Source organism: Melanerpes formicivorus, unplaced genomic scaffold (genome assembly GCF_026170545.1).
Source record: "Melanerpes formicivorus ecotype bairdi unplaced genomic scaffold, bMelFor1.0.p_v2 SCAF_9, whole genome shotgun sequence".
In the NCBI taxonomy this organism is placed as follows: domain Eukaryota; kingdom Metazoa; phylum Chordata; class Aves; order Piciformes; family Picidae; genus Melanerpes; species Melanerpes formicivorus.
The window spans coordinates 2,673,603-2,689,406 of NW_027142361.1; the positions used below are offsets into that span (position 1 = coordinate 2,673,603).

General features: G+C 38.2%; 1 protein-coding gene across 1 annotated transcript in view; it reads right to left on the bottom strand.

Annotated features, from left to right (window-relative positions):
* Nucleotides 1–15,804, bottom strand: part of BMP5 (bone morphogenetic protein 5) — a 105,386-nt gene that overhangs the window by 42,632 nt on the left and 46,950 nt on the right. The window contains exon 2 of the mRNA XM_068142963.1: nucleotides 3,829–4,021. Within this exon, the coding sequence (XP_067999064.1) occupies nucleotides 3,829–4,021 (193 nt within the window). The remainder of the gene's footprint in view (nucleotides 1–3,828; nucleotides 4,022–15,804) is intronic.

Genomic DNA, 15,804 nt, shown 5'->3' on the forward strand with positions numbered 1-15,804 from the left:
TGACCCCAGCCTGTAGCACTGCATGGGGTTGTTGTGGCCGATGTGCAGAACCCGGCATTTGGATGTGTTAAATCTCATGCCGTTGGATTCTGCCCATCTGTCCAGCCTGTCGAGGTCTCTCTGCAGAGCCTCTCTACCCTCCAGCAGATCAACTCTTGCCCCCAGCTTGGTGTCGTCAGCAAATTTACTGATGATGGACTCAATGCCCTCATCCAGATCATCAATCATCAAAGACATCTTGTGTAGCTCTGTGATTGTTCAACACTCAGGGAAATAAGACCAAATGAGCTATGACAAATATATGTTTACTTCCTTACATATGAAATAGCTGCAGAATCAAATTAAAGAGCTTGGGAGCTAAAAAGGAGGTAGGAAAAGAAAAGGAAAATAGGAGGGAGAGGAGAGGTTCAGAGAAGTTTGGAGAGGAGAGGTTCGGAGAGGAGAGGTTCAGTTCAGAGAGAGGAGGGGAGGGGAGGGGAGGGGAAGGGAGGGGAGGGCAAGGGAGGGAAGATAAAAGAAAAGTGAGGATAAATGAAAAGTGAGGATAAAAGAAAAGTGAGGATAAAAGAAAAGTGAAAATAAAAATAATGAAAAAATATGAGAAAAGAAAAGAAAAGAAAAGAAAAGAAAAGAAAAGAAAAGAAAAGAAAAGAAAAGAAAAGAAAAGAAAAGAAAAGAAAAGAAAAGAAAAGAAAAGAAAAGAAAAGAAAAGAAAAGAAAAGAAAAGAAAAGAAAAGAAAAGAAAAGACAAAAGAAAAAAATTGAAAGGGCTTTTTTTCAAGTCACTTTTCTTCTGTTAAGGGATATTCTTTTGCTGAATTCTTATCACTGCCATTCTAGTGGGACTGTGCCAGTGACCACGCAAGTAGAAAACATACCTTCTCCCTCTGGAGTTAACATGAAAACAGTCTTACCATTCAGAAGAGCCTGGCCTACTATGCTAGCACTGAACAAATTAACTATGTACCACAAGCTCAGAAATAGTACTCTCTAGAGTTTTGAAGGCCAACTTTTTTCTCTAATGGGCAGTTTTATCAGAACTTTAAATCTGAAAGGCTTCATTTTGAATGTGGTAGTCTTTAAGATTTTTGTTTAGAAATACTTATTTTATCATTCAATAGGTTTAATTTAAAAAACTAAAAATTGTTTTTAATATAAAATATTACAATATTACAGCGTTATAATTTCACATTTGTCTTGTCTCCTCATAGAATATAATAAGCGTTTTCCAATGCATATTCTTTCAGCTCCAAACTTTGCTGGGACTGATACAAAATGTTCACGGAAGTCAGACTGCACGATGTTTCATATGCTAAATCAGAAGAGGGCACTGCTAATGATAGCATCCAGAAATCCCTATAAAGTACAAATTTTCCCCATGGATCTCTCTGCTATGTGACTTTTTTACTTTGTACTGCAGCAGAAACTAACACCAAAGTGTCTTTGCCATTAATACCTCAGTCTTCCTGCCTACCTTCATGCAAGCATAGTGATCTGCTTAAGGTAATAGACTCAAAGAGACAGATGATTCTTACTTATCAACTCATCAAATGAACTGAAATTCAGTTGTATCTGGAGAAAACTGGAACTGATTCTTGACAAAGCATAGTAGAATTCAGAAAATATCTCCACAACAAAGATAGTGATTTAGCCCACAAAACAACAATTTACTACAGAAATTCAAATTATTTGTCAGGGAAAAAATCAACTTTTAAAAAGATTTATACAAAGATAGGTTGAAAATCTGCTCCTTGAGAAGGCAGTAAGAGCTCTGAGATTAGCTGGTGTCTTTCACACATACTTCTAATCACATTTTGTGTCATTTTTAATTTAAAAATTCTCCTTTATTCTGTGAAAAGGAAAACAAACAAACAAACAAACAAAACTCCCAACCAACCAAACAACCTCACCCACCCAAACAAACCCCCAAAAGATCAAATTTAAAATTAAACACAGTTGCACATTTTGGCTCTAATTTTAAAAATTATTCTGTTTTAATAATAACCTGCAATGCATAAAGAATGACATAGTATGAAACTTACTATGAAATAGTATGGCACTGTGTTGTAAATAGCCTGAAATGCAGCAGTGAACAACACGTTCAGGCAGAGTATGGCTGATTAACTTTACCTTTGAGGAGGCTGGTTAAGTTTAGTGATCTCAGTCTGGTCCCAAATGGACAATTGTATACATCAGAAATGCTACTACAGTCAAGAATTTCAGCAAAAAGGCTGTAGGCAGATCATCTAAGAAGCTTCACATCTCCTGGGCTACTTAAGGAAGTAAAGGTGGAATGAACCATCTATACCTTCCTTGAAAAACAGCAAAGTTTTTGGCCAGTTACTATGTAATAGGGCATCCCAATAACACTGTTTCACCTCTTGCCTCATTCCAGAAAGCTGCTTTAGTGTCTTAATGCCACTTGAGGATTCTCTAATGTGGGAAAAATTCTTGGGGTTTAGTTAAATTAGTGGCTCGCTGCCACCAGATCATGAACAAGGATTTGGCCTGTTGGACTATATTACTTTTGTCATGAGAAAAGCTCTGGGTAGGAGTACATTGTCAGGACTGTGCAGGAAAGTTTGCCTTGCCATGGGCTGCACTTTGCACACTTCCTTAGAACAAATAGAAACCCTCAGTCCCAAGGACTGTAATTTCAGCAAACTATGTTTGAATTCAATACACACACATTTCAGTTGCCTCTGCCACAGAGACAGAAAACTGTCTGAGACTACTTCGTCTGTAACTTGGAAACACTAAACCCCGACAGCTCCTTGCCTGAAAGCATAGCAGGGCTGCATTTATGGTTACAGAACCCTGTCTGACATTCATGTTTCCTGTTCAGAGCAAAGAAGGGTGGAGAAGCAGGGCCAAACACAGCATTTTTTTCTGTGGTATGGCACTAGTAAGGAGTGTGGGACATAACAGAATCCTAGAATCATTTAATGGTTTCTGTTGGAAGGGATCTTTGAAGATTATCAAGTCCAAACTTCCTGCCACAGGCAGCCACAACTTCCACTAGACCAAGATGCTTAAAGCCTCATCCAACTCAATTTTGAATACTTCCAGTGAAGGGGCATCCACAGCTTCTCTCAGCAACTTATTCCAGTCCGTCACTATCCTCACAGTTCTCTCACCCACACATTCTGCAGTTCTAGCTTCTGAAAATTTAGCACCTAAAATTTCATGTATGTATATAGGACAAGTTTGAGTTTACAAAGTCAAGAATAACCTCAGTGATGTCTGTCTGGGCACCAAAGCAAAATCTGTGTGGCCTAGATTAAAAACAAACAAACAAACAAACCAAAACAAAACAAAACAAAGAAACCCCCATATAGATAGACAGATAGATATATTCCTTGTTTCTAATTTGAAGAATGAAGAAATTGAGAGCTTGTGGGTTTCTCACATCCTGTCCCACTGAGGCATTTGCCTCTATGTACTCCATATATTGGTAAGGATTGGCAAAATCAACAACAGACAGTAGGAGGGAAATAGTCTAAAGCTTCTGTAGCTATACTGATGAAATAAAATGGATGGTACACAGTTTCATGTCCCCTTTTCCAGCATCACACTTCCATAAAAGGACATGGGGCTTTAATGGCTTTAAATGGAAATTAAAATACCTATAAGTTTATGTTTATATACTGAAATAAATCAAAAGTATTCTTCAATGGTTTCACAGGGAAAGTTTGCATTTTAATGTCTGATAATATTAAATTGTGATAGCAATGGTGCCTTACCAAGGGTATGCTTATGATCAGTTATTGTGTCCTTACTTAAGATAGAAACATGAAAAGTAATTCAACATCCATGCCAAGAGGGTACCTGTTTGGATACTCCTTGATGATCTGATATATGCTGATCTGAATGGTTTCATTCTCGAAGCGGCTGTTGCTTCTATCTTTGTATATGCGGAATTCAGCTGTGGTCACTGCCTCCCCATGCGGGATCTGAGTAAGGTCAAAGCGAAACCCTTTGTAGTGCCTTCGCTGGTGGGAGAAGTCCTTGTCCCTTTCAACTGTGAGAAAAAGAGTTGAATGTAAATTAAGGAGATGAAACAAATGTCCATTTCCCATGATTAATGGAGTGTTTCCTGTGCTTGGGAGTAAACAAACAGGACAATAGAAAACTGTGCAAATGATAAAACCACAAGCTAAGACATACTTCCAGTTAAAAGAAATTCCACCAGCCCAGTGCCTTCAGTTCAAAAGAAAAAAACAGCTCAGTGGCTCAAAAGAAAAAAACAGCTCAGTGTCAAAAAAAGCTGAAAGGAGGCATGTTGTAAAGTAACTGGAAATATGGATAAACTAAAAGCTGTGAAAGGATTGAAGACTTCAGTGTAGTCATAAACACAGCAGTAGTAATGTCAGTTATAGATGACTTTGGAAAACTCTAATTGCCACTAATAACCAAGTAGGTTAGAGGGATGCTGGTTATTTCTACATAACATAATAAATTCTTAAGTGGTATTAGACCTCACTGTGACAACTACATATTCAGGAAGCATCTACATCATGTAAATTAACACATTGTACTCTAATGGCATAAGCATCATCCAGCCAGTAGTCAGAAGGAACTGTGAATCAGGGATGAGTAATTCTGACACCCTGGCAGCAAAGGGACTGCACTCCTGTCTTGAGAAAGCCCCTCAGACCTGCTGTGGGTGGACGGATGCAGCTCCCACTGCTTCTGACACTGCCACAATTTGAGGTAAAAAAGTTAACCTCATAATTTCTTAATTCTGGATTGCACAGGATTTCCAAGGAGCGTAAGGTTTTGTTTCTTTCACTTTGCAGATTATTTGGTACTAATTCCACTGCCTGGTGCAGTGCTGACCCTAAGTGTCTTTTACAATCGAACACTCATTTTGAAATGGCAGCAGAAACTACAGGCCATAGTACTGGCTAGTGACCATCTTATGGGATTAATACTTCATATTTTATGAATGTGGAACAGAAAATTATCCATGATTTTCCACTACCATGGAGTCCAAGATATCACTGACCTGTGAAAATGCTGTGCTCTGTGAGAAAAGAGAACTTCTCACTTCTGGAGAAGTTCTATCTGCCTTGTAAGATAGATGCTCTGGTTTGCTGATGGTACAAAAAGCCTAAAATACTCAGAGATGGGATTTGTTTTGAATAACCAGATAAATATTTGCACTTGCACCCAATTACACTGTGCTCCCTCCTATAACCCCTCTCTTTTATTGTGTTTTAGTATTAACTGTCCTTGGTTTGAGGGAAGAACAATGTCAGTTCTAAAAAAGCACACATTTAGATTACTGAAAGTTACATAATTGTGTATGCTACTACTATATATGTGTATTTATACCTATGTGATCTTGTATACATGTACACCTAAGTAATTTTGTCTACGTGCACAATGTGTATGTGTTCGTGTGCATAAATATGTATATTTATATATAAACCTGCATATGCATATTATAACATATATGTGGTCTTACAAAATAGAAATGAACAGACACAGCAAAGTAAGAACCATTGAAGAAAAAGTATTTACATTCTTTTCAGAGTAGAAGTTACTAGTAAAGTCACCTATGGCCATGAAGCTAGCCCCTTACTGTGTACTTCTCTTCCATCCTTAAAAAATGTAAACTACTCTTGTTTTCATTAGTACATATTCTTTTAAAGTGTACAAATCTATGTTACCTTAAGAACCACCAAAAATAAGACATAGGATATTGAGAACACTTTATCTTCAGTGTAAATGAGCTTTTTCCTGGTTGACAAAAGGAAAATTGTCTGCTAACTGTGAGGTTCACTTGGCTCAAGTGCATATTTAGCTTACATGGGTTTGCCATCATACACCATGTAGAAAAAGTAATGCAGAAAAGAGGCAGAAACATGTGAACTAGCTGCTCAGTACCTGAAGATGAATGGGCTGCTACTGAAGAGAAACAGGATACAGTCTATTTAGCAGCTCCAATGCCCATTTCTAAACTGTAAGATATATACAGAAGTCTGACTTGAGGTTTGGAGATTATTTGTTGGTTGTTTTGTTTTAGTTTATTTTAATATCCATGTAAAGCCATTCATTTTGGAGAGAACTTGGCAGAGATTAGCATATGCAAATGCACTCAACCAGAGAGGATTTATTTAATTTTACTGTAGAGTCTGCTGCAAGTTTCTAAGGTTATAACTGAGCATTTCAAACCTGACATGAAGCACATATGTCAATAACTTTCAAGTGAGAATTTATTAAAGGCAGACTTACTGCGGCAACCCTTTCTGATATCTCTTCCTAGTATTTATTCAACAAGTATTTACTAAAATGTATGGGTAACTAAGTATTACTCACTATGAGCAAGCATTGAAGAATCAAGATTCCAAAAAAAAGATCTAAATACTCCTGGCCTGTTTCTTTTTTGTTTGGATTTGAGGTTTCCTTTTGCCTAGTTTCTTACACTCTGTCGGTTCGGACAGAGAACTTTACAATACCCTGTGATAGCATTGGTGGGGTTCTCTCAGGACTGCTCACAGCTGCTGAAAGAACACTGATAACTTCTTCCTGATGGGCCCAAAACTAATTATTACAGCTCACACAGATAGTACTTATCTGTGTTTCCATATATACCCAAAGAAGAGACAGCACTGCCATCTGAAAGGAGCATAAGTTCAACATTTCCTCGGGTCAAGACAGCATTTACAGGCAGGACTTGGGAGCAGCAACAGCCTGCAGAAATGAAGGATTGTAGGAAACAGGCACTGAACACTGAAAAACTCTGAGGCAAGGAAAGTCCCATTGTCTGCAGTGAAGCCAGAATCTCTATCTGCCAGCCAGTGAACAAAACATAAAAAATGTTTACAAATTTAGACAAGCTTAGATCTGGCATTATATGGCAGTATGCAAAAAAAAGCAGTGATGGTGATGTTGCAGTAGTGACTAATGGCTAATATGACAGCCAAGTTATAAAAGTGAAATGTTATTTCATTATATTGAGTATTTAATACTGAAAATAATACACAAGTCTTGATCCCTTCTGCATCTAATAAATACTTCATCAGGGCAGACAATGAATGCTCAGAAGGGTATCTCTCAGGTCTTTTGTCCTGCTGAAATGGCATGAAGTGTAGGGGAGTACCATGTATCAAATATTTTTATTTCACATGTGAAAGCTTCTCAGTGCTAGCAGTCTGAAAAATACAGGTTGAGACTTTTAAGTATTCAGTTCTTCCACAGCATTCTCATGTCATTCCAGCTCTCCTCAGTTCATCTGCCAAAATGCTTCTCTGTGGGACCGATCACAGCATCTAAAAATGGGTTGGTCAGAAAATCAGGAAGTTCGTTTTTAACCATTGAATGAATATAATTTTTCTAAGTAAAAATAGCTAGAATATTAGGGTTAATGCTGATTGCAACAAAATTTTTCATTTACTCTCACTGATCAGGATTCTTGATATAAACATTTTTAAATGTTATTTTTATACCACCTGAAAATAACATATTCGGCCCTACATATATGGTTGGACAATATAGTAAGCAATCAGCATTTTACCAGTTCAGCTATAAATGTCTAATTAACTGTTGCACGAGCTTAAAAAATGTAAAAAGTACTAGCAATGAATTTAGTGATGAGTTTAGTAATGAGTTTTCATTAGTGGTTAGCTACCCACTGACATGTGCTTTGCTTTTCCTGAAGAAGTTGGTATGTTGTGATAGGTAGGGAAAGTGAAAGCTTCTTTGGCAAACCAGGGAACAAACCAAAGATATGTTGTAATAAGTTGATTGTACAATGAAAGATCCCAGGATCCCAGTAGGATTCACAAATAGTGTAGCCTCATTAATCAGCTTCATGTCACTGTTTAACTACTAAATATATATGTCAAGGAAAAAGGGAGGTTCTTACTGACCCCATGTAGCTATAAGGGGCCATTTACGCTAATCTCACTGAATTTCATTGTTTAACTCTGAATTCTTTGTATAAGCGCTAAGTAAACCAGTCAGTTTTAATCACTTCAAGGTGATAAAGGTAAAGTAAGCTGATACACTACAAACGATGCTAGTTTACATCTTGAATATAATGAAATGATAGTTTATCTGCAGCGATATCGTGGTTATCTGACAAAAACAGGTCAAAGGTTCCAGGAGTTTTCTCCTGAAATTACTCATTGATGCTTCTAATGACTGTTAATTGAAAGCAGAGGCTGGAAATATCAAATGTGGTAGGGTGACAGATAAGCAACAGATTAATGCATGTACTCTGTTACAGGACACTAAAAGGTCAGAGGCCCTAAGAATTAGATGTTGTGCTACTGCAGAAAGACAGACATCAAATAGCTGTTTACCTCATTCTTACTCTTCTCTCCAACATTCAAATTCTGGAAACTTGTGTTCTCTCTTCCATGATTCAACTATTTAAAGTGGCTCACTTTTTACAAAATAAGGCAACAAATGTTTTGCAGGGCATGTGGATAGGAGAAAAAAAATGTGATCCCAGAGCAGAATGGAGGATTTTTGTAAAGAAGCAGCTATGCTATGTGTAAATAGTTTAATAAAGCACAGAAGAGAGAAGTTAAGAAGCACATTCATCAAAGCATCATTCTCAATTGAGGAGACCAGATGACAGATTTTAAAATATACACTTTAAATCATCGTAACTTTGCTTAGGCTTTTACACTGTATAAAACTAACATTAACTTTAGAAACTTAGATTAAGCTTATCTCAGTAAGTATATCTTTCATCTTCTTACTCTGGAAATCCTAAAAAAGCAACATCTAATTCACTTTGTTGAAGTAAATGTCAGCCTTTTGGCTGCCATTGTCCTTTGATTGAGGACTACAATCTTCTAACAGAGGTTTTAATTCAAGAGGATTTTTGAAGTCCAAGTGTGATGAAAAATACTTTTCCTGAAGTGATTACTGAAAAAGGCCAAGACAATGTAGCTATTTGTCTATGCACTACTTCTTTAGCAGGTTTAATCTGTTTTACAAAATGGTAAAAATCCTTATCCAAGAAGTGGATTGTTGTCATGGGAGACTAACTTCCAAGAGAACTGAGGGCTCAATATGCAGACCTAACTCTCTTCTTAGGGATGTGTGCTGCCTCCCTGGGACCTGAGTTAAAAATACAAAGAGAAAGTTTCCTGCTCTCAGATTGCTATTCATTATTGACTTTCCAGGTAGGCAGAGATGGAAGTACAAGGGCAACCAAGAGACCTCAGGGCTTTGGGATGAGTGATAAAGGAGAACAAGCACTGTTCTCTTTTATCCTTCCAGTTGTAGGGAATTATGAGAGAAAAAACAGGAAAACCCATCAGATTCTGTCTCCAAGTGTGCTGTCACCAGAAGAATTTTGGATGTTGTGTTTTGGTTTTTTTTCCTATCATTGATCAGCCTACATGACACCAGGCTTTCTGACAACTGATGGGGTACACTTGTCTCAAAAGGGAAAAAGAATCTTTGCACAGGAGTTAGTAGGGCTTATCAAGAGAGCTTTAAACTAGGCTTGAAAAAGGAAAGAAGTAAAGCTCACTATAGATAAGGATCAGGGCAGCATGCAAATAGAATAGAATAGAATAGAATAGAATAAACCAGGTTGGAAGAGACCTTCAAGATCATCACGTCCAACCTATCACCCAACACCACCCAATCAACTAACCCATGTAACCAAGCACCCTGTCAAGTCTCCTCCTGAACACCTCCAGTGACGGCGACTCCACCACCTCCCCAGGCAGCCCATTCCAATGGGCAATCACTCTCTCTGTGTAAAACTTCCTCCTGACCTCCAGCCTGAACTTCCCCTGGCGCAGCCTGAGACTGACTCCAGGCTAAGCAGCCCCAGCTCCCTCAGTCTCTCCTCATAGGGCTTGTGTTCCAAGCCCCTCACTAACTTCGTTGCCCTTCTCTGGACTCGTTCCAGCAAGTCAACATCCTTCCTAAACTGAGGGGCCCAGAACTGGACACAGTACTCGAGGTGTGGCCTAACCAGTGCAGTGTACAGGGGCAGAATGACCTCCCTGCTCCTGCTGGCCACACTGTTCTTAATGCAGGCCAGGATGCCATTGGCCCTCTTGGCTGCCTGGGCACACTGCAGGCTCATGTTCATCCTACCATCAACCAGCACCCCCAGGTCCCTCTCTGCCTGGCTGCTCTCCAGCCACTCTGACCCCAGCCTGTAGCACTGCATGGGGTTGTTGTGGCCAATGTGCAGAACCCGGCACTTGGATGCGTTAAATTTCATGCCGTTGGACTCTGCCCATCTGTCCAGCCTGTCAAGGTCTCTCTGCAAAGCCTCTCTACCCTTTTGAGGGACAGTGTGATAGTGAGGTCCTTTGGTCTGTCATCTCAGTGGAGATAGGGGATGGAGACCCCTGTACCAGCAAAGACACAAGGGCTACCAGTGTGTCAGAAACCACCATGAGAATGGCCATGTAGGAATTAGGTCTCCTTTCCCTGCAAAAGAGGGAGGTATCGGTAGCCCAGCTGAAGGGTATCTACCCAATGCTTGCAGCATGGGCAACAAACAGGGGAAGATGTAAGTTATTATGCAGCAGATACGGTAGGAGTCTGGTTTTGATCACCTAACCAGGATGAAGGGGCAGATGACATATTCTATAAGCAGATGGGAGAATCACACTATCACGCAAAATCATATTGGAAGGGACCTCAAGGATCACCTAGTCCAACCTTTCTTGGCAAAATCACAGTCTAGACAAGATGGCCCAGCACTATTAGCAGTAGATTCTTAAAACTGCTCAATGTTGGAGAGTCAATCACTTCCCTGGGGAGGTTATTCCAATGGTTTATTGTTCTTATAGTGAAAAATTTCCTCTTGTCACACAATTGATAGCCCTTGGTTTTGTGGAGGACTTCAATTTACCAGATGTCTGCTAGAAATATAATACAGCAGAGAGAAAATGGTCCAGGAGGTTCATGGAGTGTGTAGAAGATAACTTCCTGACACAGCTGCTGAGTGAACAGATCAGGGAAGCTGCGCTGCTGGACCTGCTGCTCATGAACACTGAAGAATTTGTGGGTGATGTAGTGAGGCAGTTGTTGGTGTCATCTGCAAAGTAACAAGCAATAGGACAAGAGGAAATGGCCTCAAGTTGCACTAGAGGAGATTTAAGTTGGATATTAAGAAAAATCTCTTTATCAAAAGAGTTACCAAGCATTGGAGCAAGGTGCTCAGGGAAGTGATGGAGTCACTATCCTTGGAGTTATTTAAAGGATGTGTAGATGTGGCACTTGGGATATGGCTTATTGGTGGACTTGGCAGAGCTAGGTTAAAAGTCAGACTGCATGATCATAAAGGTATTTTCCAATCTAAATGATTCTATGCATCTGTGATCCTGCAAGTCAAAAATGTAGGCAGGATTTGGCAGTAAGTGTCCCCAAAATTACATTCCAAACATATGATATCTTAAACACAAAACTCATTGTCAGAAACTTACTTCAAATTTTGATCCCCTTCCAAATGAGGCAAAACTATTTCTGCAATCAGTGAGAATTTTGCTTAATTAGGGAGGGTAAGTCTGCAAAAACTTTTTTTATTCATTGCAACAGCTCTGTTCTTAAGAACTGCTTTATTGGAGAACTGCATATTTTAGTTTCTCAGTATTTATTATTATTAGACTGGTTGTATTTAAAGTAATTATAGATTTAAAGATGTGGCTTTGAAAGAATGATGTAAATTGCTTTCACATAAAATATACTTTCTTATTAAAATAAAAAGCAGAAAACTTGATAGGTCAGATTCTGAAGCAAGTTACACTGCTGTAAATTGAGAGTTATTTCACTAAATTCTTTGTTTTCACGTCAGCTACTGACATCAATGAGCAACTTTTGGCTATTTTGCTTAACTAAATTAGGGACAGTTTGAAAATTATTTGATGCAATACTGGCAAGTTAGTGGCAGTTTCAATAAGTTAAAAAACATCCATTGTATATTCAATACAGACTTCTAATGGTAGACCATCCCTTCCACAATTGCATAGAATACTGAACTGTATGAATTGCTTAATAATTCAAATCAAGATAAGTTCAATTAATAAAGCCTTCAGTAACTGCAACAAGAATCTAGACGATGAATTAAAAGGAAAACCATAATTAAAAAAAAATAATTAAAAAGAATACATCGCCTGGACTTTTTTTCCAAGCACATATTAATTTTCTTTCTTTATCCCACATAGAAAAAATGTACTTAAATATCTTATTAAAAAATAAGTTATAATATTCATGTATGTTCCAAAAGCTAAAATCTAGCATGACATCTTTTGAAAATTATCAGGAAAGCACTGCTCTATTATTGACATTTTAAGTTCTTAATGTTGTTGTAGTCAATAAGATCTGATAGTTTCTTACCAGTTAACAAAGCAGATTTTAAAAAGTCAAAATTATTTGAAACAGTCAATTATTATTAAGGTGGACTTTGAAATGATCTGATATCTACTTTCCAATCCTCACAAAACACACACAAGGTATTCAACCTTAACAAGTGGTAAGCAACAACTGGGCAAATAATAGAAGTTTAAAAACCATGGAAGAATATAAATGAATATATAAAAGTTTTTGTGTTTTTTTTTTTTTATTTTAATCATTAATTAAAGAATTAGAGCTCAGTACTTAAAAGATTTCAGCATTCACCCTGAGCAGGAAAGCATTCCCATGAACTGTACAACAGTGCCTGCCAGGAAATTTTTTAAGCAGAGATCTAAAACAATGCTTTAATCAAAGAGGTATAAACTGTGCTTTGCTTTATCACACATAATTTCCCAGGTGTTCTCTACACTGAGACTACCTGTGATGCCTCCTTGCTACTTCACATTAAAATATGGGATATAATAGTTGTTTTAAGGCAATTGCTGGTCTTCATTTACTAGCCAATGGTTTGCTGTAAATTTCAGTGGTAAACGCGTTTTTCATTCAATTTACTCTTGCTCCAAGTCAAATGCACTTGGTCAACAAGTTGAAACAAGTGTTATACTTCAGCTGCTCCAATAATAAATACAGAAAGTCTTTCAGTTGTTGATATAGAATAAGTGGAAAAGCAACGCCCTGCTCTTCTTATGCTGATTTGGTCCCAGCCAATGCAAGAGCAGGAGTAAATAACCAGAAAAAAGAGGCTGAGTTTTGGATGAGAATAGAACTATAAACATCTACATCTTGGTATTATCACAATCCTAATATAAAAGATGGTTAACAAAGTGATTCTTCAATATTTCATTTTCATTCTGTTTTTGACATTTATAATGCAAGATATTCTTCAACATTCAAATGCAAAACTTTCAGTCCAGTTGCTCAGCTGTAGCATGAAGCACAACAAAAGATTTTCATTTCATATGTGTGCTGCTTAATTCTGCTACTAGTGGTAGCAGAAGAAGCAGTAGTGGAAGAAGATTCATCTGGGAAGAGGCAATGAAGGAAAAATCACATGCAACTTGCTATTTCGGATGTATTAAGGAAGGACCCTGTGATTTCTTCATTGTTTTAACTCACACTGTATCACAAAAGTACTGCAATCACAAATGCCTTTATTAAAAATACAAATATATTAGATTTTTAGTTGTGTTCATGTTCATTAGTGATAAATCTTTTCTTGAAGGGATACAACAGATCAGACCAAAGATCACTGTATCATGTAGCTTTGAGCTCATGCATCGATAAATTAGCTAATCTTTACATCACCGTGGCTGAATTCTGTTTGAATTTGCAGTGATGTCTGTTTTGCCTGATCTTTGGCAAAGACAAATTTGCCAATGGAATTCCTTTTCTTTCCCACATTTAATTTTTTTTTCTGTAATCACAGATCATCACAAAGAAAACTAACAATTATTCCCAGGTTTCTAACTGTGTGCAGAAGTCAGGATGTCAGATCAACGCAACCTCAAGGTTAACAAATGACAGGAAAAAAAGATCCCTCTTGGGTTCAGCTGCAACTGACTAGGAACAGAAGTTATACCTCTGGGATCCAATGGTCAGAAAATAGGTGTAAGTTATAACTGTTTTGACACTGTAAAAGTATACAGACAGAACATAACTTCAGAAGAGGGTGAAAGGGTGTATATCATCATAGGGCAACTGGCAGGGGAGTAAAAGCTAAACATTAAAGCCTATTCTATCTTCCCACATCTCCTTAGTTCCTGCTCATGTTAACTCTCTGCTCACTTCCACTGATGCCGAATTTTGCCCCAAAAGGCAAGAATAACTGCCTAAGAGACTCAGTTTAAGTCAGATAGACAGGAGGTATTTTATTAGCAACGCGTTGGAGAAATCACTAAATGGATTTCTACCTTTCCCGTAACAAAAGCATGTCTTTTATACAGTTTTGGACGTAGTATTGCATCAGATCACATACATAATCATATCTTTGCATACATATTCATAAGAGGCGTGGTGTAGGTGGAGCGTGGGCAGGGACATCTCTTTTGAGGATCTTCTTGGTGGTCATTCCGGTGGCCTTCATCATGGGCAGGGGTCTTCTGATGAGTCTTCCTCTCTTAAACTTTTGAACTCTTTTCCTAATTTGGTCAATTCCCGGTGTGCCTGGCTTGGTTCCGCTGACTTGACAAGGCTGTTAGGGTTAGTTTGACCTTGTCGGCCCTGAATCATGCTTGCTCTGTCAGTTCTTATCACTTATCTCCTTTCTCTGTCACAGTGTCCCATGCCTTAGTCGATTTATTGCTCTATGTGATTTGTGCTTCCTTCAATTGCTAACCCATTATTTCTTAAAAGCTATCTGTTTTGGGGCTTCATTTCCCCCCTTTTTCTTATAACTTACGAATTCTTTCGTCAAATTCTAATCCAATAGGGCTCTGATACGCTCGTACCATAGCCCAAACCATTTGGGTCCTTTTTAGTATGATTCTTAGTCTCCACCACATACAAATATTTGCGAGAGTTAATAGTAACAGAACTACAATTACTATTAGCATTGGGTGCACCAGATAGTTGAAGACCTGTGTAGCTGTTGGGGAGTATCCTGTAAAGATGTCCCACCAATGTTGCTGGCCTACTTGTTCTACTTTGGTCAGGACATCCTTTATTTTTTCTGAATTATGTTCTACCTGCCATACCATTCGTTTAGTCGTTTGATTCACCTTTTGCACCAATTTCTTCACTTTAGGATGTGCAAGCATCGCTTTAAGAATTTTGACGTCCATCCCTATTTGTAATTTCGGTATCTCTTGATATAGGTTAAAATCTGCGTTAATTAGCTGTTGAGTAGTTATTGGGACAGTATAATGAAAATCACAACCCACTATCTTGGTGAAGTTGCACACACAGAAGTTAGTATTGTTAGTCTCCTCTTGGCAATTATCTATAGTGACGTTGTCACAAGCTGTCCTCACGCAAGCACACCCATTCCCTATATAGTAAACTTGTGATTGTGTTCTATTATGTGAAAGCATTTCAAAGGTACATACACTATTTTCGACATCTAAGCATAAATCTTCTGCTTCTACTACAGCGTTTTCGCAAACATAACCTAGTTGTCCTCTAGGAATACATGCCTCTGTGCTAACTGATTGCCACCTATTTTTGGTATAATCGTAACTGGCCCAGACATTGTGGTCTATTGGTCTGACTATGACATCTTGATGTATTGTCCCTAGAGTGAGGATAGGAAAGATAGCTCTTTCTTCTGCCGCACTGATGGTGAGGACATAGGCTTCAATGTGATCTCGTTGAGGCTCATAAGTGAAATTTACTAATTGCCACCAGGCTTGGTGGTCCTTCTCAAATTGTGTAGTATGATTGTCCTTTAATATTGTTTCCCTTATTTCTTGAGGTAATGTACCTGACATTCCCTCTCTCATTATTCCTGCCGCTACTGAT